The following is a 27,614-nucleotide window of genomic DNA, read 5'->3' as shown; positions in this document are numbered from 1 at the left end:
AATGGCTTTAAAATAGGGAGTGGAACGTTGTAGTGGGTGGGATATAAAAAGTAAGATTGGCCATAGGTAGATAATTGCTAAAGCTCAACGATAAGCATACGGGGGTTCATTTTACAATTCTAATTTCTATGCTATGAGGTGAAACAAAAAGTCTGTTTAAAAGCTGAAGCATTTTATTCATAGACTTGCCCTAGCCCTTTGCCTACTTATTCTTGTACACAGTCACTCAAAGTTGGCAGCAAATTAGGAACTAAGGAAAGCAGGCACACAACACACACACACACACACCCCAGAAGGAAAAAAAGGCTGAAGATCTGACAAATAAGGAGGAAGAAAAAAGTATGAAAAGTCATTATGAGGTGGGTTCCATGTCTTACATGGAAAATGGTTCTGGAAACAACTAACACTCAGAAAAAGCCGAGTTAAGCAAAATTAAGCAGGAGTGTCTACCTTCCGACTTTTCAAGTCATTTAGATTGTGATTCTGAATGGAATATACAAAACGCAGCTTTTCACAAATCTGACAAGAGAATCTTTTGTTAAGGGAGCTCATGTAGAAACAATGTTCTGTAAAAACAGTGTGAGAAAAACTGACCTAAGGTCAGAAGAGTTAAAGCTGCAATCCTAGTGTATCTTACAGTTTTAGTAACCACAATGATAAAACTAATTTATAAAAGAATGCTAGAAGCAAGTTTACTAATGTTTGTAATAACCACAGTATACAATGTTTAGGTAGGAGTTAGATTAAAGGACCCCAAAAACAACAATTAAAATCTAATTTTTAGACCTTATAGGGAAACACTTTGATTTCTTTAACTCCTGAGTTCAAGCCTCACAGCCACTTTCTCACAAGCTTCAGGAACAGATTTACTAATTCTGGTAGTACAGTGCCCATATCACATAACAGCACTTAGTAACAATTAAGTAAATCACTAAAAACGTACGCAAAGCCTCTACTATGTACATGATTTGATTTCTCTTAATTGAATCCACTTATACATATTGCTCTTGCTATAAATTTACCATTTACTCAGTCAGCCCCATCAACTTCTGACTGTTGATGCTGCACTATCCTCTATGAACCCAATTTTGTGCTTCAAACTTCAGGTCTAAAGAAGGAGAGTTTTGAAATCATTTACTCCATCTTGATCTATTCAGTTTCATTGATTTACTAATCATTCCTCACTCTGGACAAAAAACCCACAACAATAATATTAAGAATAGATAACATTAAGAATGCGTACTATATCCAAGGCACTGTTCTAAGTACCTTACAAGTTTTCAAACAGTGAATCCTAACAACTACTGGGAGTTGAGGCATGGGGTCAAAAATGCACTAGTAGAACAAAGATTCTCTTTCCTTTCGATATAAATAGCTATATAGCTTTGAGTTTGGGACTGTAGAATTTAATCTTTGGGACTGATTCTTATAAAATAGGAACTTAACTGTCTCTATTCTGAAAGTAGATCCTGGTTTCTTACAAAGGTATAGGAACAATTCAGAGTAGGAAAAATAACATTAATAACCAGCCATGGGAAGAGGTTACTTTTTCTGTCCTTTTTGGGTACTTATCCAACTTTAGTACAGTGGGGTGACAGACAAACAGAAAATAAAGCAGTAAGAAGCATCTTCTAACTAACCAGAGTCAAACCATACCATCTTAACCTAATTTAAAAGTGTTCTGTTTATATTATTTATTCCTTAAAATACTTCAATCTCTTTCCTGGGAAAATTTCTCTCATTCCAGACACATTTGAATGCCTCAATTACCTTATTCCCGTACTTTCATTTTGAAATACTATGCATCCATTGATTATAGAAAGTAAAGGGAAAGTCATTCAGTCATCCAGGACAATGGATCAGAAGATAACAACGAAATATTTGGAAATCAACATTAGCAAAGGTTGACAATTTTCTTTTCTTGGTAAGACATATGGTTTATCTTGAGTTTACATCCCTCTACATTTTTGGTGTTAACATTTCCTTTATTTTACAACGATGGTGAGGGTTTACAGCAATCTTTTTTGTACTTTTTAAGCATTCTTTCTTGACAAAATTAAAAATTAGCACTCCTATGTCAAACATATTAATTTTTAAATTCCTAAAGCTAATGTTCCCTGAAATCCAGAAGTTTGAAAACCACTGCTTTAGCCTATACCCTACGTTTATAAGACAAGCTTCAATTTAATTTTCTATTCTTTTCTAAAATAGAACGTTACAAAACTTTTAAGAAATTTCTTGGCTTAAGGAAATATTTATGGCTTAACAAATGTTTTTCATAACAATGGTAGTTGTTCCTTTAGCCTACTAAGTAAATCCAACTAAAATGATATTTACCCTGAAAAGGTAACTCTCATCAAATCTAACTTGACCTAAGTTATTTTGTCACTTATTCAACCTTCATATAATTCAGTGTTAAAGTTTTTTTACACATGAATCTCTGGTCTTTTGAATTGTTTGCACTGCACTTTGCAAAATATATACATTGTATAAAAATATATTAAAAAATACCTATCTCAGGTAGAAAAACATCCAAGAAAGGTTATGTCAGTAGGGTTTACCATGAACAAAACTTCCAAAAATTACTTAGGAGGCAGGGAGAAGTAGTATATATATTTTTTATATATATTTTAAAGTTCTCACTAAATCCACAAACTTGGTAATATTTTAACCATTTATACAATGACAACTATCAATGTTTTATAAGGACTACTTCCTAGAAAATAAAGACAACATAAAGAGATGGTACTCAAGCTACCTATCTAATATTGCATTGAAAACTGTCACTGAGGGGCTGGTCCGGTGGTGCAGCGGTTAAGTGTGCACGTTCCACTTCGGCGGCCTGGGGTTCGCCGGTTTGGATCCCGGGTGCGGACATGGCACCACCTGGCACGCCATGCTGTGGTAGGCGTCCCACATATAAAGTAGAGAAAGATGGGCATGGATGTTAGCTCAGGGCCAGTCTTCCTCAGCAAAAAGAGGAGGATTGGCAGCAGTTAGCTCAGGGCTAATCTTCCTCAAAAAAACAAAACAAAAAAACTGTCACTGAAACCATCATTCTTAAACTTGTACTCAAAGATACCCTTGAGAGAAAAACTTGATCAGAGATCTATTTTTTTTCACTATAACATACACACACACGTTTATAAGAACGCTTTAAACTCACATCAATTATAAATTACTTTTTACTTTCACAAAGATCTTTAAATGAAAGATTATTCAAAATTAGATTTTAAATAAATAGAAGTCTAGGATCAGGAATCACTATTCTATAAAACTATCCACCACCCACCTTTGCTAACCTCAAAATTAGGTTATTCCAGGGTCCCAGCTGAACATTGTTCTAAGACTTAGCAGACCCACAGTCTTCTACTGGTTACAATGCTCCAAGAGCAACTCATACCAGGGAAACCCCCAGCAATGGACCATTGTGCTGGCAGGGAGTATTCACTACAAACGGGATAAATCAATTTAGGAGGTTTTTTCCAAAACTTATTTAGACCACAATCAACTTAAAACTTCTGAAAAGCATCCCACTCACCCACGCACATTAGGTTAACTGTTTGGAATTCTTAATGCATTTTTCCAAGGATAAAATGGTATGTCTATTTCTCTACAATCCTAAAGAAAGAACACACAGGGCTAAAAAGGTTCCTATGAATCCCCCCACCTCACACTCATTTTCCCTTTTTTAATCTTTTAAACTCAGATGAAAACAAGGTTGCATATACTTCTGGTCATCCTTTGGAAAGACAACTAGAGATACATAGTTAAGACAACTATAAGGACCTTAAAAGCTAGAGCTATATATCATGTCTTGGGCAAAAAGTTGTAGAAGCATGGGTGGGAGAATGCTGAGCCAGGGTCACTTCCTTAGAGTTCAGCCCCCTCGTACTAGGAAGCAGCAGATGAGGGATGGTTAAGAAGGGCAAGCAGCAGAATTACATCTCAGCTTCTACCTCATCCCTCACCACTCATTCTGCCAAAGCAGACCTTATTCTAGGCCAGCTGAGAAAAGGATGATGAAAAGAAAGGTGACCCTACCTCCTGTGAAGGAGAAAGAAAGGAAAATTCCTGTTGTCTCAAGACAATACAACTTGACATTTAACTTGGTGACTAACCATATATTCTAATTATATCATGTTATATACAGAATTGCCCGTTTTAGGAAATTCTTTGTGGCCATGAATTGCACTTCATATGGTCTATTTACTGTCAAAGTGTAGTTATTTAGTAAGTTAAAAATAATCAATTACACTAAAAACTTAAAAGCAATATTTATAAAACATTTAAATCTGAATTTTCAATAAATTACTTGTAATACTTACTGCTTCAGCTTCTGCTCTTGTCTTGAATGTAATTACTGCATGAAGCGAAGAGTCATCAATCTGACAATCTTCAATTTCACCATATTGCTTTAAATTAAAAAAAGTATTTCCTCCAAATAAATATTTTGAAAATCCAAAATCCTAACGGTTTTTAAAATATTAAAATACCAATAAATATAACCCAGAATACATAACAATTCATGATGATTAAGAGAAAACAATGGTGCCTAATTCACCTTAGTACTTGATATTATAAGATAAAGGAAGGTCCTATCTTCCAATATTACTTATAATGCTACACTTTTTGAATTAGAAAAACTTCTATTTGATTGAACTATTCTTTAAATAAAGGAAACAATGGTCAAAGACTGAGTTTCCTTATTGCCCTTCCTTTTATACTCACTATTCCGACCCCAGAATATGCCAATAAATACTTTCTAAAGCAGAATATTTAATCCTCAGAACATCTGATGAATTTTTGTATCATTATCAATTTAAAGATGGGGGTGTGGGGGGAGGGAGTCAGAGAAGTTTAGTAATTGTCCCAAAGTAATTACTAGGATGAGAGTCCAGGTCTTTTAATCCAAAAGTCTAACATTCTAACTGACCCTGCTTTCACTCTTACTGTACACTCCACTAGATCACACACTCTTTTAGGACATTTAAAAGCTAAACACACTAAATTATGCTTGTTTCTGGCTTGTCAGATTTTATTTTTTCCATGTGTAGAAGGATTTGTCTACAAATAGCAACATTTATCATATAAAATTCTAGTCCTTTATAAATCATGACTACCACATTCCTTCTTTCCCACCCAAAAATAAAATTATAAGACAATCTCATTAAACACACACACACACACAGACTCCATACAGAAATTCTGTAGAGTATAGTAAAAAGAATGGACTCTAGAATCAATCAGATCCCAACTCTGTCAGTTACTAGGTGTGTAAATTTGAACAAGTTACTTAATCTCTTCACGCTTCATTTTCCTCATCTCTACAATAGGCCTAATAGAGATACCCACCTCATAGAGTTGTCAGAATAACTCACAATATAATGAGTTATGCAAGACACTCAGAATAACATCTGACCCAAAATAAGTGCTCTATTAAGTTTTAGCTGTAATTTTTATTACTACCAATACTGGTCCCAGTGGATAAATGAAAGAAAGCATTTTGTTAATCACAATTTATAATAGTCAATAGTCCCTTAATAACCTGGGTTTTTTTCTCTGATACCTGTCATATGTTCAAATCACACGTTGAGACAGAGATGCTGAACTTTAAAGCCACACTCTTAAAGACTGACAATTTTTAAATGTGTATTACCACAACTAAGTTTGAGAGGAGTCTGAGTCTTCAAATGCATGCAAGAATCTCCATTTAGAGCCTCTGAATGTTTATAAAACCAAAATCATCTTAGTCTCACCAAAACACATTCATAACAAACTCACCTTGTTAGTTTGGATTATTTTGGCTTATTCTTTGCTAGTTTCCTGATTAGCTGTATAACTATATGCAACACATGTAAGTTATCTGGATCTCCTTCCACTTGTAAAGGGTGTGGAAGTGGGGTGCATAGCAGGGAAGAATTGGGCTAGATTATCTCCAAGCTCCTCTCTAGTTCTGATTCCTTTCTTTCTCCCTTTGAAGTCATCAAGCATAGGACTTTCCAGACTCCTCATCCTTAAATATTAATCATTTCAGTTATTTCTTAAACATATACCATTTCTGTCAATACCGCCCTATGTCCTGCTATTAACAGCCTGGAAAATGATTGTTAAACATTTAAATCTGAATTTTCAAAAGGTTAAGTGATTTGTGAACCTATCTATAAACTTAACTATACTCCAACATCTAAGCTCCAGTTTTATTACCTCGTGAAACTTGCCTCTATTGTTCTTTTTCCATCACAAGCCTTACTTCTCCAAGTTACTGAAGTACTTACAGTTTTTAATAAATTTAACTTGATTAAAAATTATGTTTGTAGTTTACTTTAACTGGCTTGTGTTAAACCCATATATGCAAAATTCTTAAAGGTAAAGAACTGGTTATTTCCTTCCTATCTCCAGAGCAATTACTATAATGCTGAGGGCAAGATTGATGCTTAGTAACCAACCTTTGAGATACCACTAAGAATCACAAGATTTAAGCTGAAAAGGCCTGTAGGCAGATATAATCTCCTCTCTGCACATGAGCCCAACAGATACCAGAGGTCCAAGTCGATAATGGACTAGCAGAGACTAGAATCCCATTCTGTTTTCTCATAGGTTGGTCTATTACCTTTAGACTGACTCCCTTTAACTATAGCCTGGCACTGACTAAAGCAATTTCAAGATTATATACCAAAATTTTGTCATGTTTCACTGCTAGGTCAGCTAGATCAAGAATACAGTCTTAAATACAATTCCACCTTAAGAGAAAAATAAAACCTGGATGGTGCAAAGTGTTAAATCTTTCCTTAAAAGTTAATGTCAGATGAAACTGTAAGACTTCCCTCTCTGAAACAGTAAAGTTTAAATCATTCATTTCACAATATCTGAAGGCCTACTAAGTGTAAGAATAGTATCCTTTCTTTGAGATAATAAAATAACAAAAAACCCCTGCAGCTCTATTTAAAATAATAATTAACAAAAGATTATTATATATTAATCAAACCCCTTGGTCAGATTAATGGGTTTAAATTACTCCTATCATTTTCACAATTTCCCCTTATCCATTATCCTCAACAATGGTTATCAATATTTGTTTGGTTGAGCAGTAAGAAAGTACCGCAAAATGAGGAAGAAGATCTTCTCTATCACTCTCTGTAAATGCAGAAATCTCCAATGCCCTGGGACGGTGATCCACCACAGCGTGACCAGGCACACCTCGACCTCGACCTCGACCCCTGCCTCGGCCATGAACTGCACCTCGACCTCTTGAATGAATTCCTCTACCACGACCAGATGAAAGAATCCCTCGTTTTGCAGCCTAGAAGACACCAGACAACAGGGTAAACATCACCATTACTAACACAAGCCAAGTGTTATACTCTATCAGATAAGTCAAACTTTTATACAATTGGACATCATATTCAAATAATGCCATATAAAACATTCTCATAATTTAAGTTGAAGTTTTAGTTTTTAAGTGAAAGCAAATTTAAGTAGCTAATGAAATTAGAAAAGAAAATAACAGTTTAAGCAATGTTTTGAAATTACTAAATGTGCCTTTTTCTAAGTTCTCATTCCCTAAGACATGAGACTATATCACAAAAGGACAAGCAATTCCTGATTTCCAATAATACACAATGTTAGGTGCTACGTCAGATGTCAGTTTAATACAGATACATAATACCTACAAACACAGTAAATGTATTTTTCCAGTTATGACTTTCTTTTTTTTTGTTTTTCTGAGGAAGATTGGCCCTGAGCTAACATCTGCTGCCAATCTTCCTCCTTGTGTTTGAGGAAGATTCACCCTGAGCTAACACCTGTACCAGTCTTCCTCTAGTTTGTATGTGGGTCTCCATGACAGCATGGCCACAGAGGAGTAGTGTAGGTCCACGTTGGGAACTGAACCCAGGCCACCAAAGCAGAGCATGCCAAACTTAACCATCAGGCCACAGGGCTGGCCCCAGTTATGACTTTCAAATACATTGTTTCTAATTGTTTGTTGACTTGTGTAGATACACATCTCAAACTCAGCATTTCGATCACTTACACTAACATCATTATCATTATACAACCAATGTAGCATAGTCACTTATACTCCCCCATATCACTCTATATGAATAGCATACTATTCCTTCATTCCACAAATATTTAACGAGCACTTCCTGTGTGCAAGTCTTACCCTAATGAAACTCAAATCCTAGAGGAATAAAGAGACATTAAGCAACCAAGTTATTTAATTATATTAAAAAGTGACTCAAAAAGTGACGAAATGCTTTACTTAAAGAATTTGAACAGAACATTAAGGATCTGCAATGAATAAACTACTAGAATGAAAGTCCCATGAGGATTTTTTTCCCTGTTGTACTCTGTTCTTTATCCCCAGTACCTATAATAGTAACTGGCAGATTGTAGATACTTACTATTTGTTCAGTGAATCAAAGAAGGAACAAAGAATAAAAGGGTGAGGGGTGGGGGGTACAGCATGAACAAAGGAAACAAGGTTGAAAGGAACATGGTACTACTTCAAAGAATGAACAACATCCAGTGCAGTTGGACCACGTGAAACAGAGAGATGAGGCTGGAGAGATAGGCAGAGCCAGATCATGAACAACTTTAAGGACCACATTATAGATTTTGATTTTGATCCCAAGAGCCATGAAAATCAATTAAAAATTTTAAGCAGAGAAGTAGAGTGATGTAATCAGATCAGTGTTTAAAATGTTATTCTGGCTAGAGTTTTAAGAACAGAGTAGAAAGAAGATGAGAACAAGCTGGGAAACTAGTCAGTAGGATATTACAGTAGTACCAGCAACTGAAGATGAAAGCTTAGTCTATAGTGGTAGCAATGGAGACAGAAAGAAGTAAACACATTTAAGATATATTTGGGAGTAACACATCTAAAACTTCAAAATTAATTGGATATGGATACTGAAGAAAGAAGCATCAATGAAGACTACTGGATTTCTGCTTTGTGTAATTGTGGAGACGGAATTTCTGGGTAAAATAACCACAATTTTGCACATGCTGAGTCTGAGGATACAAGACATCCAAGCGAAAATGTCAAGTAGGCGCCACTGTCAAATCTCTACAAGTATAATACTTCAGTTTTTCTTAAGACAATCTTAACCTTAGCTAAAATAATCATCTAAAATCCAAATAATAAACTTCAGAGGTCAAGGATTAATGTTAATAATAGAGTAGCATACACAAAAGCAGGCTCTGAGGAACATTAATGTCTCAAAATGCTCCTTGAAAATGGGAGTCCATGGACCAAGTCTGAGCAATAGTGAATATTTAATATGTATTTTTGGATATTTACAAATTAAAAGTCTCTAAGAAATCCTATAGTCAAAAAACATGTTTAATATAACCTTTTCCAAATTTGGCCTCAGAAGATTTTTTCACTAATACCTATTAAGAAAAAATGGAATTGGTGTGGTGAATAAACACATTCTGGGGAATACTTATTGTACTGTAAAATATACTAACAATAACTACAAATGAAAGTTTAGCCATCATAAAAGAAAAACAGAAAACGCCATTCAGTGATAAAGAATCAAAACATGGACTAATAAAGAATATTAATATTATATTATTTATCTGCTAAAGCTATGGGTCAAAATTTTTAAGATGACAATTTGGTTTTTCTTAAGTCCCACCAAAACAGGCATGAATCTCCAGAATGGGGAAAACACAATTTCTATATTAACATAAAAGAAATCTATCTTTTTTCAAAACCTGTTATCTTGAGCAAGAGACACTGGCAACCATATCAACTTTCCAGAGAAGGCAAAATACATCCAGGTTTAGGACACCATCCTAGTTTCCTATGACTGTTACAAGATAGAGCCTTAAGACAAGCACAGTGACTGCTAAATGTCAAGATTTTAATACCTGGATGCCAGTGCTCAATATAGATTTGTACCAAGTCAGAAAAAAATGATCAAGGTGCTAACAAATTTAGAAAAAAACATTATTCTCAGATTAAGGAAAAGTAATAATCTAAAATAAAAGAACTTAAGTTGTGGCACCAAACAATGATAAATATAAACAAGTACCAACTACCTTAATGACATTAAAGTCTTTGTACTTCAAAATGTAATCCTGATTTTCACACATCTTTTTTGCTAAATGTTAAAAATTCTCATGTACAGGGATCAACTTCACTAGGAGATTCTTATAAGAATTTCTAAATTATAAGAAAGTTTATTTTCTCTTTTATAAACATCCACAGCACCACCTATAGGCAAAACTGAAGTAAGCATGTTCTTCAACATAGTTCTACTACTGAAAAATCTGATCCTTATAGACAATATAATATGCCTATATTTGTGCAGAATATCACCATAAAAATACCTGAAAAGCTTTTAATGATTTTGGTCCCAGGGAGAAGGACAGATCAAAAACAGAAAAGGAACAAAATTCACTAGAAGCAGAGGGACTTAGGTGTATAGGTAAAACCGCTGCCACCCCTCAGTAAACACCAGATTTTCTCTATGAGCTCTGAAAAATTTGTTAGCGTCTTTCCTCCTTCCTATATCAACTCCCAATACATATGCCAGAGACTAACTGATGACTAGAATGAGAAGAGATTTTCAAATTAACCACCACAACTATATCTGCTCCTCTTTAGCATACTGTGTAGTTGGGATGAAACATACTTCCAGCTGTAATTCTGTATACTTTCTCCTAAGCTCAGTGACTTCTTCTCCAGCTTGCATCTTCTTATATAAATCCAGTTCTGTGTCAAGCAATTCTTTCTGCATCTAGAAAATAGTAATTAATATTTTAAGTGACAATAATTAATGTCCTGCATCTATACAAAACTTTTTCACAAAGGATTTTGACACATTCCCATTTAATCCATATATTTCTTCTCTATCTCCAGGCCTAGCAGCCTAGTACAAGCCATCAATCACCTCTCATCTACACTACTAACAACAGCTTCCTAACTTGTTCCTATTTCCACAGATTTCCCTATAACTCATTTTCCTTACAGAAGCCAGAGTGAGATTTTTATGGACCGATAGGGAGTAATTTTCAGGAAATAACTGTGGAAAGAAAAACAAAAAACCAAGGTGTTAATAAGCAATATATAGTATGCTTTTATGTAAGGAAGAATACACACACACACCAAGAAGGAGAAAAGAGTGGAGAAAGATTGTCAGGGATCAAAGGAGAAAGGCGTTCTATGTATGTCCTTTTATATAGTTTAACTTTTTTTTTTTAAGATTAGCCCTGAGCTAACATCTGCTGCCAAACCGCCCCTTTTTGCTGAGGAAGACTGGCGCTGAACCAACATCTGTGCCCAGCTTCCTCTACGTTATATGTGGGACGCCTACCACAGGATGGATCCGAACTGGTGAACCCCGGGCTGCCGAAGCGGAACACGTGAATTTAACCGCTGCACCACTGGGCCAGCCCCTATAGTTTAACTTTTGAATCATGTTAATGTTTTACTTATTCAAAAAATAAAATTAAATGAGCAACGAGGGAGAGCAGGATCTAAAAGTGAATACAAATAGAAATACACCTAACTTTATCAAATTGATAACATAACTTGACAAAAGAAAAAACGTAACCCTAGACCTCAGTTCTGACTCTATTCCCTTGGTGGAATATATTGTGAGGTTGTAAAAAATGCAAAAAAATTCTGAATTTTATATTTAGTTAGTTGTTAGAAGTGGTATTGTAGCAATTCTGGAACTATCTGGAATGTATTACAGGACTATGCAAATGAGTAGTGTACTGATGCTAGTGAGAACCAAGTTGTCATTACGGGAACAGGGAGATAAAACATGGAATAAGAGAAGGAAAGGAAGAATTCTGTGGTGTTGGATTGGAATCACAAATATCAATATGAACTCATGATTTTACATATATATACACACACAAAGTATAAACATTGTATAACTCTGTTTTTTTAAATTACTTTTTACCACCTGAAATTATCTTGCTCACTTATTTGTAGCTAACAGGTTAATCTACCTGAATTTTCCCCCATCAATCAATTCATTCTGTACAGTGCTGTCATAATGTTACCTCTTTGTTCGTTAACCTTTTATACCAACAACTTCTTAAAAAATAAAGCTCAAACTCCTCTGTCAAGCATTCAAGCACCTATATCATTTTGTCCTCATCCTACCTTTTCAAGATTATCTACAACTACTCTAATTACTGACTTTCCAACTGTATTACACAGGATTCAAAAGATTAGCAGAGTCTGCTTGTTTGTGTTTATTTACTTATTAATTAATGAAGGAGGGGGAGAATGACAGCACACAACGGTTGGATTCTGAGCAAAGGATATTACCTAAAAAGAAAACTGAATCTTAAAGACGTAGTTTTTAAATTTTTTTTTAATAAGCAATAACATGAATAATAACACAAATCAAAATACCTGAGTTTTGGTTTTTATACTTTTTGGAAGACAGCGTCCAGGAGAGACAGCTTTGACCTCATCTTTCAACTTAGTAATATTTTTTGTCAAAACCTCTAAAGTTTTCATTATTTCTGCTTTATCTTCAGACTTCATTGCTTTGTTTTTCTCCAGTTTTGAAATTAACATCTGCCAAATTTTTAAAAAGAGAAAAATATATTTATTCTTACTATTATTAACAAAGCAAACACAGCAAAGTAAATATAAAAATAAATGCTATCTTTAGTTTATGTATTCACGACAAGGCTTACAACCACTAACAGAGCAGAATAACAGATTTGGTGATGCTCCATCTCAATCCAAGTCTTAATTTTGGTTTACTTTGTGAAGAACTGTATTACTACGTAGGTCTCAGAACATAAGTTCAGAGCACACAACCATAAGAAATTCAATTCAATCTCTGAAAAGTTACCAATTTAAAATATTATCAACAATTTTATTACTTTCTAATTCATTTGCTGATATCACTGCCTCTTAGTATGCCCATTTCAAAGGTAGTGTATCTCAGAAAGAAAAAGAGGAAAAGTGTTATGGTTCCCTTCATATAATGAGATACTAGAAAAACGGAATGTTTAATTACTTTCTTTGTCACAAGGAATGCTAATTGACTAGCCTAGGAATGATATCCTCAAGATGGAGAGGAAACAAGGAGATAAACAAGGTAATGTGGGGTGGAAGACACCACACAGTATTATAGCTTCTCTGAGTGAAGATGGTTTCAGTTTTTGGTGTAAAGCATTGTGATTTGTCTGTATCTTTAAATTAGAAAAGACATTACATTTTAAACCAAAATGTAAAAAGTGTCTGTATTTTCAATATTTTAAGATGTTATAAGCTTTATTACCAGACATAATCAATTAGTGACACCGATTGAATGTGATAAACTAGAGCAACACCATACAAAAGAAATAATGCAAGCCACACAAGTAATTTTTAATTTGCTAGCAGCCACATTAAAAAGATAAAAAAGGAAACAGTAAAACTAATTTAATAATATATCCTATTTAACCCAATATATCCAAAATGGTACATTTCAACAAAAACTATTGAGATATTTCACTTTTTTTCTTCATACTATGTCTTCAAAATCTTGTATATATTTTACACTTACAGCACATCTCAATTTGGACTAGACACGTTTCAAGTAGTCAACCGTCAGATGTGGCTTTTAGCTACTGTAGTGGAGAACAGAGTACTAGAGGATCCCAAGCCAACTTAAAATAGGTATGTATCTCAACATTGAGAATATGGTTCTATTTTACTATCTTTTGAACAAAATACCGTGCAGCAACATACCTAGATAAATACGCCTTATTTTCATTTCAAGTTGATAATCACAGTTCCATTTAAACTAAAACCACAGTTCCATTTAAACTACTCTTATTCCTAGTCCACCATTTAATGTATGCTCTTCATCCCCAATACATTATCGACTGATACACACATTATCATTGATAAACACTTCAGTTTTATCATTATCAATTAGAATAAATGTTTCTCAGGACTATCTATATAGTGTAAGATTAAATTCACTCAAAACTATAACAGTTAAAAATGTATTTTGCCAAATCTAACTTTAATATTTTACCTTCTGCGTTTCAATGTGCTTCTCTAAAATTTCTTGTTTCCTTTTCCTTACATCCTGCTGAAGTTTCAATGCCTCCTAGAGAAAGGAATCAAAAATATCATTAGAATATTTTTACTGTTTATTTTTCCGATAAACAAAATTATTTAAGATAAGAGAAACAGTGGTAACTGCAGAAGCTCGGCAACAAAAACTAAATGCAAAGTTTTGCTATGTAAAACTTAAATATGTACGCAAGTTTCAAATATCAATGAAGAGAACCTTTCATTTCAAGAAAAAAATTAATATTTATTGCTACACTAAGGAAAGTGAAAGTTTAGTGGCTGCCAACATACACTTTTCTTTTTTATTTTGTGATAAGCACTGAAAAGACATACACGCAGAAAAGCTTTCTGACATGCAAAATTTGTACACTACTAGGTGTACTTACCTGTTTTTTTTTCTGTGCTTCATTATTATCAACTGCAGAGGTGGAAACAAGTAAAGTTTTTTGTGCAGCCTTCAAAGCAGCTGGATTATACACCGTTTTTGTTAGGCCAGTAGATGTAGACAACACCTACCAATATAAAATCAATTTCTTAAACAATGTAGCAAGTAGTCACCATTTTCTAAGTCCTATTTTCTATAAAACTCAACTTTAAAGCACTTCTGTCAAAATTCAATATATTGAACTAAATGTATTGTGTGTGTGTGTGTGTGTATATATATAGTAACTAAATCACATTTAGTGATTTGAAAGGGTATGAATGAAGGATAAGCTATAAATAAAAAATTTTAAATTAACATCACATACATATAGGAATAAAAAAAGCAAAAAAGCATATAAATACTTCAAGAAAAAACATTGCTATTACTCTATTACTGAGAAAATATTAGTTGCTGAATACATTTACTAGCATTCCTAGTGACTAAAGCAAAAACTGTACACAAGAGCATGGCACAGGAGAAAACCTGATGCTTTCCCTCAAGCAATTTAACATGATCATCTGCAATTTAAAGTTCTGAAATTAACCTTATTGCTCTCTTTCTCCATTCCTTTTCTATCATTGCTCCTTCTACTTTAAGTGACCTTATTCTCTTAAACCCAGCTCAGGTTCAGCACAACTAGTCAAGACCTCCATAAAGCCTTAATCATTTATTTCTTCTGCCCAGGTCCTTCCATGAAATTTTATTCCTACAGCTATTAAAAGATGTAATAAAAATGACCTGATGATATATTAATTTATGTTTCTCTCTCTGTCTACACTGTTAGGGCCTGGAAACAAAAACTGTTTTTCTCCACTTTATGCCTCTTCCAGTACCTAAACATTGCTACCAACTAATTATGAGACTCCGGGTAAGTTCAGACACCTTTCTTGGCCTCACAGTTTGCTTCTCTAGAAAATTAGAAAGTTCAACTTGATAGTGTCTAATGTCCTCACAAAACCAAAAATTCATTCCATGAGGGTAGGGATTTTCTGCCTGGCTCATTGTTGTATCTTCAATACGTAGAACAGTGCTAGGACACACAGTAAATACTCAATAAACATTTTTGCACTAAATTGAAATGAAATGATGATAGATCAAGAGTGGACCACCTTTTCTACACAAGGGTCAATTCAAGAAAATAAAAGTATACAGGCTGCCTTTTTACCCTTCAAAAGCACAAAGCTGTAGGTTCCATGGAGTAGTTGGTTACTGGTTCTTAGAAAGGAGGCTAGGGATTCCTTCAGGGAGATCAATGAATGCTACAAAAACTAAATAGGAAACCATGTGTGAACACCATAACTTTCCAGAGGAAAAAACATAGTTTCCAAATTCTCAAAGGAGTTCATGACCTAACAGACTAAAAAGAACTCCACAAACAGAAGAGTATCAATGAGAAAAAGAGCCCTATTTTCAGCTCCTAAAATGTAAATATCTAGGTATATCAGAGAAGTAGCAATTTGGACACTATTTTCTAATCTTCTATCATGAAATCAGATTAGGAAGCATCACAAAGTTTAGGCAATTCATCACTATTCTAAACTATTCAAGAATATTTTAGCTTCTAAATGAAATAAAAACCTAGAATACTTTATACGGGTTCCACAGAGTGCTACTGATGTTTGAAAATAAAGGTTCTTTACAATATTTGATGTGCATCAAACTTTGATAATTTTCTTCAATAACAAAAACTAATACTCAGATATCAATAACAAATAATGAAATGGAAATAATGAAATGCATTTAGTAAAACAGGGCATAGACAGTTTTTAGTCTATCAGTCACAATTCTCTGTAATTCTGGAGAAAATTTTTTTCCATGCTACCTTACTATACCAAACAATACCAAACTGTACGATTATACAAAGATGAGACTGTAACTTTATAAAGGGAAAAACACAAGATAATCTGCTAAAGACAGAGTTTGAGTGTTTCATAAACTGTATTTTCCATGAGGATTCCATAACAAGTTGAAAAGTTGTGCCCAAAAAAGATATCTATACTCAACTAAGTTGGAAACAATGAACATCATAATCCTATCTTTCTAGTTTCAAAATGTATAGTATCATAAAAGTTCTAAGAAGGCACAAAGTAAAGAAATCCATTGACAGTAATTGTTTAATTCAGCATCTCTCCAATTTCAGTCAGTAAGGAACATTCCTTTTCAAAGTATTATTAACATTTGATAATAGACCAAGGAGTGTTGGGTTCAAAGTGAATGAAAGTATCCGACAAGAATCAGAAGACTTCCTTATTCCTAGAAGCATCTCACTTCCTTGTTTTATCCAGGAACTTCCTTCTGTATAAAAAGAACATCAGCTAACATATTTCATTGAGCTTAAGACATCAGTGACCACAAGACACACTAGCATACACCCCTAACTAAAGAAAAAAAGGCTGCCAATTATAACCATAAACACCAGCAACTATAAGATGTAGCCCATGACTTCAGAGGTGTTAAGATGTGAAAATAAAATGTCTTAGAAACAATAAACTGTATGATTATAAATATTGCTCCCTATTTGAATTTATCTGGTTCCAGAGCTTACACAGTTAAGAGCCTGGATAGCAAGGGACATCTGTATTTTCAAAAGATGAGAACAGAGTTGTGATAAAGGAGAAGAAAATCTGTCAAAAATGAAACCAACAGAAGGAAGTGGCAGACCCAACAGAAAAGATGCTACAATTCCAAGAACACCATCAAAGTATAGGCAGTAGCCTTTCAAACCACACCTTCTTTATTTTTCAACAAGTTTCTGCAGTTGCTGTTTTTTCACAGATGGCACTTATTTCCAGCAACTTTACTGAATTCACTTATTAATTGCAGTTGTTTTTGAATTCTTTTGGATTTTCTACATACATAATCATGCCATATGTGAGTAAATATAGTTTTGTTTCTTCCTTTCCAATCTTTATAACATTTGTTTCATTTTCTTGCCTTATTGTACTGGTTAGGCCCTACACTTCTGACAAGAAGTGATGAGAGGAGACATCCTTTGTTATTCCTGATCTCAGGAAAAGCATTCAATATTTCAATAATGAGTGTGTCAGCTTCAAGATTTTTTTTGCAGATATACTTTGTCAGATTAAGGAAGTTTCTTTCTATTTCTAGTTTGCAGAGTATTTAATATGACTAATTAAGGAATTTTATCATATGCTTTTTCTGTTTTTCCCAGCCCTCCTCCCCTTTTATTCTGTTATTGTATGAATTAAACTGATTTTCAAATGATAACTCAACTTTGCATTTTTGGAATAAATGCTACCTGGCCAGGATGAATTAGCTTTTTCTTGTCACTGGACATTTGCTAATATTTTGTTTAGAATTTTTGTGTCTACATTCATGAGACATTGGCTTGTAACTTTCCTTTCTTGTAATATTCCTGTGAGTTCTGCTATCAAAGGTATGATGAATTCATAAGAGGAGTTGAAAAGTATCACATGCTTTGCTGCTAAAACGTACATCACTAATACTTCTTACTTTCCAAGACAAAAGCCAATTCCCTAACAAGATAGAGGCTACAATCCATTAACACCTCTTTATCTTATTTCCTATGTAAAATATTACCAGCTATAACTACTATTAGTACTTGTAAAGAAAAAGATTTTTCTCATGGAAAAAGAATGGAAGGAAAAAGTATTTTGTAAAAACTACTTACTACAAAAGAAGATTGTTACGAATTAAGTTATCCAAGTATCATTTTTTAATAACCAATGCCCAAGTAGGAATCAAATACAAAACAAACAGAGTTATGATGCTTCATAGCCACACTCAAAATAAGCTAGCTCTCACAGGTTTCTAAAACAGAAGTGCCTTGCCTAGATGCAATAAAAAGACAGTATCTGAGGAGTTATGTGTAAGAAGCTTATTAATATACTCACTCTATGGTCAATTTTTATATTAAATAAATAATTATCTTTTTAATAAATCTGGTATCTATACATTTATCTAATAAAAAGATAATCTTTTTAAAAAATATCATTTATGATATTCTCTTAAAGCAGCACCCAGATGTGTTTTCTATAGCAAAACCTAACAAAATGGGAATTCCAGCAAGAACCAGATTTTACTTTAAAGTTAAATTTATAAAATATTTTCAGGGATTAATAGTTTCATTTCTTTCAAGAATACTAAATAGTTTAAAAGAGAAAGATTAAAGATCTTGCAGAGAAATATTTTCACAGCAAAGAAAAATGTGTACAGTCTGTAATCAATTTTTGTTACAACAGCTTGGTTCCCATAGTAAGATTGTTTCAGCATAGCAAATAATTTTACATAAATCATACTCCTCTATAAGCAAAATAATCCTGGTAATAATTCTGATTGAGTAATCCAGGTAATAATCCTGACAGAGACCAATACATTAAAAAATCCAAAGTAGTCAATAATAACTATGAAAGGAAATTATCATAAATTTCCTTAATCTTTATATTTAAAGTAGCAAAATTACGCAAAAAAAATAAAAATTTAAAAATCAAAGTGTTACTTAAGTGACTGCATTTTACCGTTAAGGAAACTGAGAGAATAAGAATTCCTCAGGATCTTACAGAACGTCAGCTTCCAAATCAACAGCTGAAATCTCTATATGACATGCAATGTTCCTTCAATTATACCATACAATTTCCCTTTTAAAAGTTCCACGGCACCAATGTTAACTAATCACCACGCAAAGGGACCAAGATACATTTTTAGATTGCAAAAAAAAACACTGCTAAGGAAGAGTAGCATTCCATATCTAAGTTGTGTTTTGTTTTCTTCTGGTGAGAAAGATTGGCCCTGAGCTAACACACCTGTGCCAATCTTTCCTCTATTTTGTATGTGGGTCACCACCAAGGCATGGCTTGATGAGTGGTGTAGATCCGTGTCCAGGATCCAAAACTGTGAACCTGAGTGGCCGAAGCAGAGTGCACTGAACTTAACCAGGATGCTACCAAGCCAGCCCCTTATCATAAGTTTGATATACAGTCATGTGTTGCTTAACAATGGGGATATGTTCTGAAAAACGTTGTCATTAGGTGATTTCATCATTGTGCAAACATCGTAGAGTGTACTTACACAAACCTAGATGGTATAGCCTACTACACACCTAGGCTATGCAGTACTAATCTACAGGACCATTGTCATATATGCGGTCCTTAGCTAACTGAAACATCGTTGTGCAAAGCATGACTCTACCTAAAACTAATATGACATACAAACATCAAATATTCAACCAATTAATCAGCTTGCTTTCTTAGAATTTAAAACGGTTTTAGAAAGATAATTTGGACAGTCTTTTTTAAAAAACTAACCAGGGTGGTATATACAAATGCCACCTTTATTCATAATTCTATCTCTTGAGAGGCACTCAAACATCATTTCACTGATTACTCAAATAATACCTATTCAATAGCTATTGCAATGTCTTAATATTTAGCAGTATCAATCAGGTTTTAAGTTTCCTCTCTCTCAGCCCTCTCATGAAAATAGAATCTTAGAACAAAGAAGAATCACTAAAGGATTTACTGGGTGTTGTTTACAGGAAGGGGATAAAATTTTACATTTGTGTACTTATTTGCTTTAATAATGATAGAAGATACTGTGTGGATACTAGTTTTGAGTTTTCCTCTGCCTTCAATTAGAAAAACATTTTTTAAATAATATTCAATCATGGGGAGCATTCTTTAATTCTCCCTAAGACTTCTTTGAATCATTGACCACTAAGGATTCTGCAGCAAAAATCCCTATGGAGTAGGAGAACAGAAACAACAAAGAATAAGCAAAAATAAAATGATATTCTGTAAACAAGTCACTGAAGATGGCTTAAAGTTACATACTTGTAAATAATTTCTTTCCTTAAAAGATTCTTTACAGTACTTAGTGAGTAGTTTTTTTTCATAAATAGCCCACTACCATTAGTGATTTTTCACAAATTCACTTAGTGGTAACTGTAGTAGTAAATTTATACTATCAATTCCAAATTTGTATCTCTAAAGCTACGCAAAACATGCTAAAAAAATGAAAAAAGTAGCAAAACATACTAAAATCTTGTAAACACTATAATTAGTACATTTCAATTTCAGAGTTCAAATCCTGACATAAAAAGATCCTAAACATCATCAGGTTTTTAAAAGACCTCTCCAGAACTGCTCAGGACTATAGTTAAGTATATCAGATCTTATACTGCATTTTTATTCCTTAGTTACTTATTATCAAGGAAAATAAACCTAATCAAAGTAAATATTTAGATACTGCTAAAACTAGCAGCATAGACCACGCAACACAAATTCAGAGAAAAGGCAGGGGGGCATCATATGGAAAAATTTGAAGGCTTCATAGAGACAGAGTGATTTTCAATCTTTAAAAGAATGACTAGAATTCAATTAGGCAGAGGGAGAGGCATTCCAGAAAAATCACCACCAAAAAAAAAAAAGAGATGCAGAAGAGCAAGGGACAATGAGCAGAAAGGAAGGACTAAAGCAGAGGTAAAAGATCCAGAAAAACTGAAGTATGATGAGCTATAAGATCAAGCAAAGTTATTTTGCTGAGGAAATAACAGTTTTTGCAAGGAATTAATATTAAAATAAGTCTGAGAGTAGGATGGTGGCAGTATAAACTAGAAGAGGAGGATGCCAGCTATGACACTGCATCCCGAGGCTAGGCAACTGAAGGTGGTACAGAAAGAGAAGTGAACTACAAAGACAAGTAAATGACTCTAAGGCTTTTAGATTGCACAACTTGAAAAATATTGGTTATCACATCCAGAGGTGGTTAGAAGAAGAAACTAATTTATGTGGGAAATAATGAATTATTTTAGGCATGTTACACCTGAAGTAATGCTGAAGTGCCCAAAAGAAATATCTCATATCGAGAATGAGATTCAGATTCAAATTTCTAGAACTGCCAAAGTTTAACCCAGTAAATAAGGAAAACAATACACTGAAGAACCAGTGAAAAGAGCAGTTCAGCTATATCATTTATCATCTATTTACCTACGATGTCAATTTCCTATGTAATCTTCATAACAGAAAGACCCATGGGCTAGAAATAGGAGACCCAGATTCCAGTCCTAGCTCAGTAACTCACAGTGTACAGATCAATTATAAAACTATTTGGGCCTTACCTTTCTTTAAGGTGAGGACATAGAAATGAGAAAGATTATCTACTTTTGATTTCTGTGATTCCACATACCTCAAATAAGACTAAAGATCAGGGCAATCACTCATACCTAAACAGACAAAAAATAACACATCTACAGAACTATAAGACAGGTCCATAAATGATCTTAATTTAATCAGCATTTACCCCGTCATTTAAAAATGAAATGAGTAAATATATTGTCAGGCTATAAACAATAGCTGTTATTAGTAAATAAAAAACTTACATTTACATCATCCTTTCCAGGTTACAATACACTTTCAAAGAAATGATTTTATTTAATCCTCACAAAACCCCACAAGCAAGACAAATATTACCATCACCATTTTACTGATGAAGAAAAGGTTCAGAAAGGTTAAGAGTACTGCCCAATGTCATGCAGTTAGTAAGTGAAGAGCCAGAGCTTGAACTGAGGTAAAACTCCTAATTCATGGCCCTTTGTATTAGGCTACCAGGGCTTTCAAATTAAAAAGAACAATATCTCTAAAGAAAATATAGTAAATAAAAAGAAAAAAACAAGAATGGAGCACATGGAAAAATACAGTGAGAGGCAAGTATTAAAAATGCTGATGCAAAAAGTAAAAAAAGGTAGGCGAATATTTTTCTTTTTCAGCAAATGGAAAGCAAAAAGGTAGGAGTAAGAGATACAGAAACTATTAAGAAGCAAGAGCTTGGAATTATGAAAAAATTAAAAAATTAAGATGCCACCTGAGAACATTTATGAAGCCAAGACAAACACATCATGCTATTCTTCTTACCTTTTCAGTTGCTGAAACAGATGGCTTTGATACAAAACCCAACCTGTCCTTCACAGATAACTTAGTTACATTCTAAAAAAATTAAAATGGACATATTCAGTGTTTCCCCAAACATATATAAGACTGTTGGGATTCTGAACATTCTGAATCTACTAACATATACTGACTCTAAGTGTACTGATGTTAATCACAAAAACTTGGGTCTTTTTCAAAGAGAGAGAGAGAAAGAAAATGTGTAAGGAAAAACAAACAGTGTGCAATATTACTCAATCATGAAAAACTATGATGTAAAATATGAGCTTTGAAACAGGTGGTTACTAAAGTCCCCTCCACTGAAACAGAACCCTAAACTCTTAAGAATCCTATGTTGACAAGTGGAAAGTTTGAACATTTTAAATATTAGATTTGAGTAATTAAAATATGTGCCTACTTCTCGAGTTTAAAAATAAAAGCCATTCTGTCCTAAAGTATGTTAGTTTTATAGTCAAATATATTGTACTTGGTGTGATTTGGGATAACAGGATTGGGAACTTTTTTTTTGGTAACTAGTAATTAACCACTTTACATTCTGCATGTTTTTATAGAATCTCAGTATCTTACTCTTCACGAATTATCTAAGAAGACTATCTTAATAAGGTGGCATCCCTTAGCTAAGTAGGATACTATATCCTAACTTTATTTTACACAGCAAATGCTAAAACATCTGGAGACAAAGGAAAGCTGAGTTTCAGAGACTGTAGAAACAAGAAATTGCCACACAAGTGTGGAAGAGGGTGGGAGGGGGACGACATATGGAGAATCTGAGAGTTAGGAATAAGTGATGCAAAGTTCTGCGAGAGCTGCACAAGTAACCTGAAATATTATAATATCAAGTATGCTAAAACCTGATGATTTAAGCCTTCCCCTTCCCAAAATTTTCAGTTCAGTCTACTGCATAATTATCTCTGGAACAGAATCCTAGTTAAGGAAAGGTGGTGAGAAAAACAAGATTAGGGTACTGAACCTCACTTTTCAGGCAGTTTTGCTGGAAAATATCCCCTTGACAAAGTGAATGATAACTCTTTCTCATAAACAAGTATTAACTAGAGAGAAGAATTTAAGATTCAAATAGTATAGGAAAAGTAGACTGTGAAAATGTTACGGTAATGGTAAAAAAAAGTTTACAGGTGGGGTTCAAATATGTATAGACTATCATTTTTCTGTATAAAAAATATACAATTAACTATAATTCAAATTACCAAGGGAAATTAATTTACTGAGAACCTATTATGCGACAGGCGCAATGATAAGACTTTGCATTTACCTGAGGAAGGTCTGAACTGGCACTCTGGGCTTCTGCTGGTTCAACAGTACTTGAAGGTACTGGACCCAATCTCTCTTTGACTGACTGCTTCACAACAGGCAAAATGGGCTGCTGAACTATAGGCTGTATTACCTCAGAACATGAAAAAAACGTTAACAAGCTGATTAGTTCATGAGCATGGAAAGTAACCTTTGTTATTTTGTTAATAAATTGTCCAGACAAAGTTTTTAAAGTGCAGCTTATAATCCAAACTAAGCACCTTCCAAAATTCTTCACACATGTATACAGATGTCTTCTTTGGATAAAAGAGCTTAGTTATAAAGGACAAAATTAAAGTCTACTTTCATTATCTCGTCTTTTTTTTTTCTATTGAAAAGGAGAAAGTTAAATCGAGAAACAAACGGCTGTAATACACCTCTATAAGTAACTAATCTAACATGACATGATTGATTCTTCACTGATTCAAAGAGAGAAAAAGAGAGCCAGTCCTAATGGCCTAGTGGTCAAAGTTCAGCGTGCTCCACTTCAGCAGCCTGGGTTTGCTTCCTGGTGTGGAACCACACCACTCATCTGTCAGTAGCCATGCTGTGGTGGTGACTCACATAGAACTAGAAGGACTTACAACTAAAATACACAACTATGTATGGGGCTTTGGGGAGAAGAAAAAAAAGAGAGAGGAAGACTGGCAACAGATGTTAGCTCAGAGTGAATCTTTCCCAGCAAAAAATAAAAATTTAAAAAAATTTAAAAAAAGAAAAAGAAAAAGAGAGAGAGAAGAATGGAGGGAAGAATTTCCAAGATGAATCCAGAGCCTGAGTTTCTGCAATATGTATAGCTACCATGTACTGAGTGTCTCTTATCTACCAGGGACTGTTTTACATACTTTACACATATCATCTTATAAGTGTCTAAACTAAGGATTAACCTCACAAAAAAATGAAAGAACAAGTTAGAGAGGTTAAGCAACTTCCTCAAGTCTAATGGTAGAGCCAGGATGTGAACAAGTCTACCTGACTGCAAGGGCTCTGTTCTTAAACACTACGCTAAGAGCTTTCTAAGAACAGCATTTAATTTCACATAAAATTCTCTCTTACCTTTGGAGAAGTCGTTTGCAACTGCTGGGTGCTTCCTTCTCTGTGCCAATAAACCTTAATAAAGCGATTGTTCAGCACTGCTTCTGTACTTGATATTGCTTTCTTTGCTTCTTCATATGTTGCAAATTGGATAAGGGCACCTTCAGGATCACCATTATAGGCAACCTAAGATTTAAAATATTAAGAACAGTGAATTTCCAAATAAGTCTGTTGCTTCATACAGTAAAATTCTTCAAGAAATAACATATTGGTCCTTCCAAGAAAGAGTCCATCTTTCCACTTCTTATATCTAGATTATTACCATAACCTGCTTTCACTCCAGAAAAAATGGTAACTGAGGACTGTTCAGAGTGGAACAGGAGCCTCTTATACATGACACTTAGTAGAGAAGGCTCACTGCACAAATGTCATATACAAGCAATCAAAATAGCTCACTTTTTACCCCCAATATTAATACTAAGAGAAATAATCCTTGTGTCAACGAGAGACACAGCCAAGATCCACAGTCAGAAGAAGGCAGTAAACTTCTTTGAAAGATGTGATCTCTAACTAAAAATTACAGAAAAATCCATCTGTAAAATTTTCCAAATTTGTAATTCTCACAAAAATATGTTCAAGAGGGTGATAAAACTGGAAAAAAAAAAAAAGACTACATAAAAGCAACAATCACATTTTAAAAACAAGGAAACTGATATTCAAAAAGTATGTGATTCTGTAGAACCATACAACTAATAAGTATTTAATACCTAAGGTTTTTATTTCAAATTTCCTGTTCTTTCAATAATAGCAGTGTTTTCCAAAGTGTGGCATATAAACCACTGGTCATGTGAAGTAATACAAAATAGGAATTCACAGCACAGACTCTGAATTAAATTGCCTGCCTCAAAGCTTGACTGCTATTCTCACTGGAGCATGAGCAAGTTATTAAACCTTTCTGGGCCTCTGTTTCCTCTTCCATAAATAAGATAACAATATCCACTCTGTCGTGTGAAGAATTAAATATAATTCATGAAGAGAAAGTATATAATAAATATTCAATAAATATTAGCTGTAAGGATGATTTTAGGTAGCATTTTAATAATTATTCACTGGAATTTAAAACATCAATTTCACCAATATGTTTAATTAGATAAAGCTAAAGGGTTTGTTTTTAACTGACTTTTAAAAACATGTATTTTACAATTAACAATGCAGGTAGTACACAGATATAGCAAAAGATCAGTAGAGATGAAAAGATATCAACCTCACTAGTAACTGAGGAAACGTAAATTGAAATAACAGTAAGTTACCATGTTTTGCCCCTTAGCTTTGAAAAATTTTTTAATTTAACATTACCAGCGTAGTTAATTGTGAGGAAAAGAATATTCTAAGAACTTCTTTATGTCTAGATCTAAACATGGTAGATCAAATTGAATTACCATAAAAAAAGAGAGATATTCAAGATTAAGTAAATAACACCTAGGTAACATATATATATTATGGGCCCACATATTTTTTACTACATCTATTCTTAAGTTTGTGTACTGATTGATTGGTAAGTAGATAGATACAGAAGTACAAAACAAAAAATCTAGAACATATGGTAAATTGTTAACAATAATGTAATTATATTATGGGGATATATGTGCAAAGGAATGTGAAGAAGAAAAAGAGCTAAAAGGACAAGTTTTCTTTAAATTCTATGTAAATCTCTATTACCCCACCCAGAGTGAGCATGCATTTTTTTCTTCCACTACTTTTGTAATAATATTTTTTAAATGGCAAGAAAACAAAATTTTCCAAAATATTTAGGTTTCCAAAACCTAAGCTGTACTCTCTAAAATTTATTATTTTTATCAGATTAAGGGAAATAATTATTTCAGTTGAAAAGAATGCCATACAAACTAGAAATATAGCCCAACATTATTTCAACACTTTTAACATGTCATATAATGTTAGCTCAATACTAAATAATCTTACAAATTACATATACCCAAGCCAAGATCTAATTTTAGGTGAAATTAAATACAAATTACACAAATATTTATCTGTAAGGATGTTCAAAAGTGGCAGAGGAAAAAGTAAATGTTTAAACTAATTATGGATTACACAGTATTTAGGCCCAAAAGGTATCTGTTAAATGCATGGCACCACAGACGTGGCAAAAATAAATCTGACTGAAGCATTCTGCTGAAATGATTTTGAGAAAGTGAGGAAATGAAAACTACTACCAGATTAGATTTTAGCAGTGTGATTATATAATTTTGCTGTAATTTTATGATAACCTCTATTAAGTAAAAAGTATATAACATGATCAATCAAAATTCCTGCCTTTTCAAAGTAAAAAACTTATTTGAAATCACATGTTTTTCTAAAATATAGTTTCATTTCATATCCAATTTTCCAAATTTTCCATATTTCTTTATAAAAGTATTTTTTTTACTACATTAAGATCTGTCCCTAAATAATTAAGAGAAGACAACAAAATCATTTCATAGCTCTTACCTGTAAGTTAACCAAGGTTCCAAATCGACTAAAATGCTCATTAAGTTTGCTGATATTATTTAATTCTGGAGGAACTTTTCTAAGTTCAAGTTTAGTATTTTCATTTCCAAACTGAACCTTTTTCTGGAAGCCTGGGCTGTTTGTTCTATTAAAATTTGGTCTGTAATAAAAACCAAGTTAATTAATACATTCATTTATAAATCCTGACCTCAATCAAGTACAAAAGAATTAAGTTTTACAATTTAAGTTCAATGTTTTTTAAACTGAAACCACTGGTTGATAAAGAAAATTTAAATTTGCTTCCAAAAAATGAAGCTTCCATATTAGCAGTCTTCACATTTTCCATGGAAGCCAACTAAGGGTT

At 33.5% G+C, this 27,614-nt stretch overlaps 1 protein-coding gene across 16 annotated transcripts in view; it reads right to left on the bottom strand.

Moving 5' to 3' along the window:
* Nucleotides 1-27,614, bottom strand: part of RBM26 (RNA binding motif protein 26) — an 84,591-nt gene that overhangs the window by 14,449 nt on the left and 42,528 nt on the right. For 10 of the 16 annotated variants that reach the window (XM_046664287.1, XM_046664285.1, XM_046664288.1 and 7 more), the window contains exons 11-20: nt 27,251-27,410; nt 24,767-24,931; nt 23,673-23,804; nt 22,370-22,441; nt 14,443-14,568; nt 14,016-14,090; nt 12,389-12,556; nt 10,650-10,754; nt 7,103-7,303; nt 4,329-4,415 (exon numbers count right to left, since the gene is read on the bottom strand). In XM_046664287.1, the coding sequence (XP_046520243.1) occupies nt 4,329-4,415; nt 7,103-7,303; nt 10,650-10,754; nt 12,389-12,556; nt 14,016-14,090; nt 14,443-14,568; nt 22,370-22,441; nt 23,673-23,804; nt 24,767-24,931; nt 27,251-27,410 (1,291 nt within the window). The remainder of the gene's footprint in view (nt 1-4,328; nt 4,416-7,102; nt 7,304-10,649; nt 10,755-12,388; nt 12,557-14,015; nt 14,091-14,442; nt 14,569-22,369; nt 22,442-23,672; nt 23,805-24,766; nt 24,932-27,250; nt 27,411-27,614) is intronic. The other 6 variants (XM_046664298.1, XM_046664299.1, XM_046664300.1 and 3 more) reach the window with 3 other exon arrangements.

This window comes from Equus quagga, chromosome 6 (assembly GCF_021613505.1).
Source record: "Equus quagga isolate Etosha38 chromosome 6, UCLA_HA_Equagga_1.0, whole genome shotgun sequence".
Lineage (NCBI taxonomy): Eukaryota > Metazoa > Chordata > Mammalia > Perissodactyla > Equidae > Equus > Equus quagga.
This window is presented reverse-complemented; position numbering and strand designations above follow the sequence as displayed.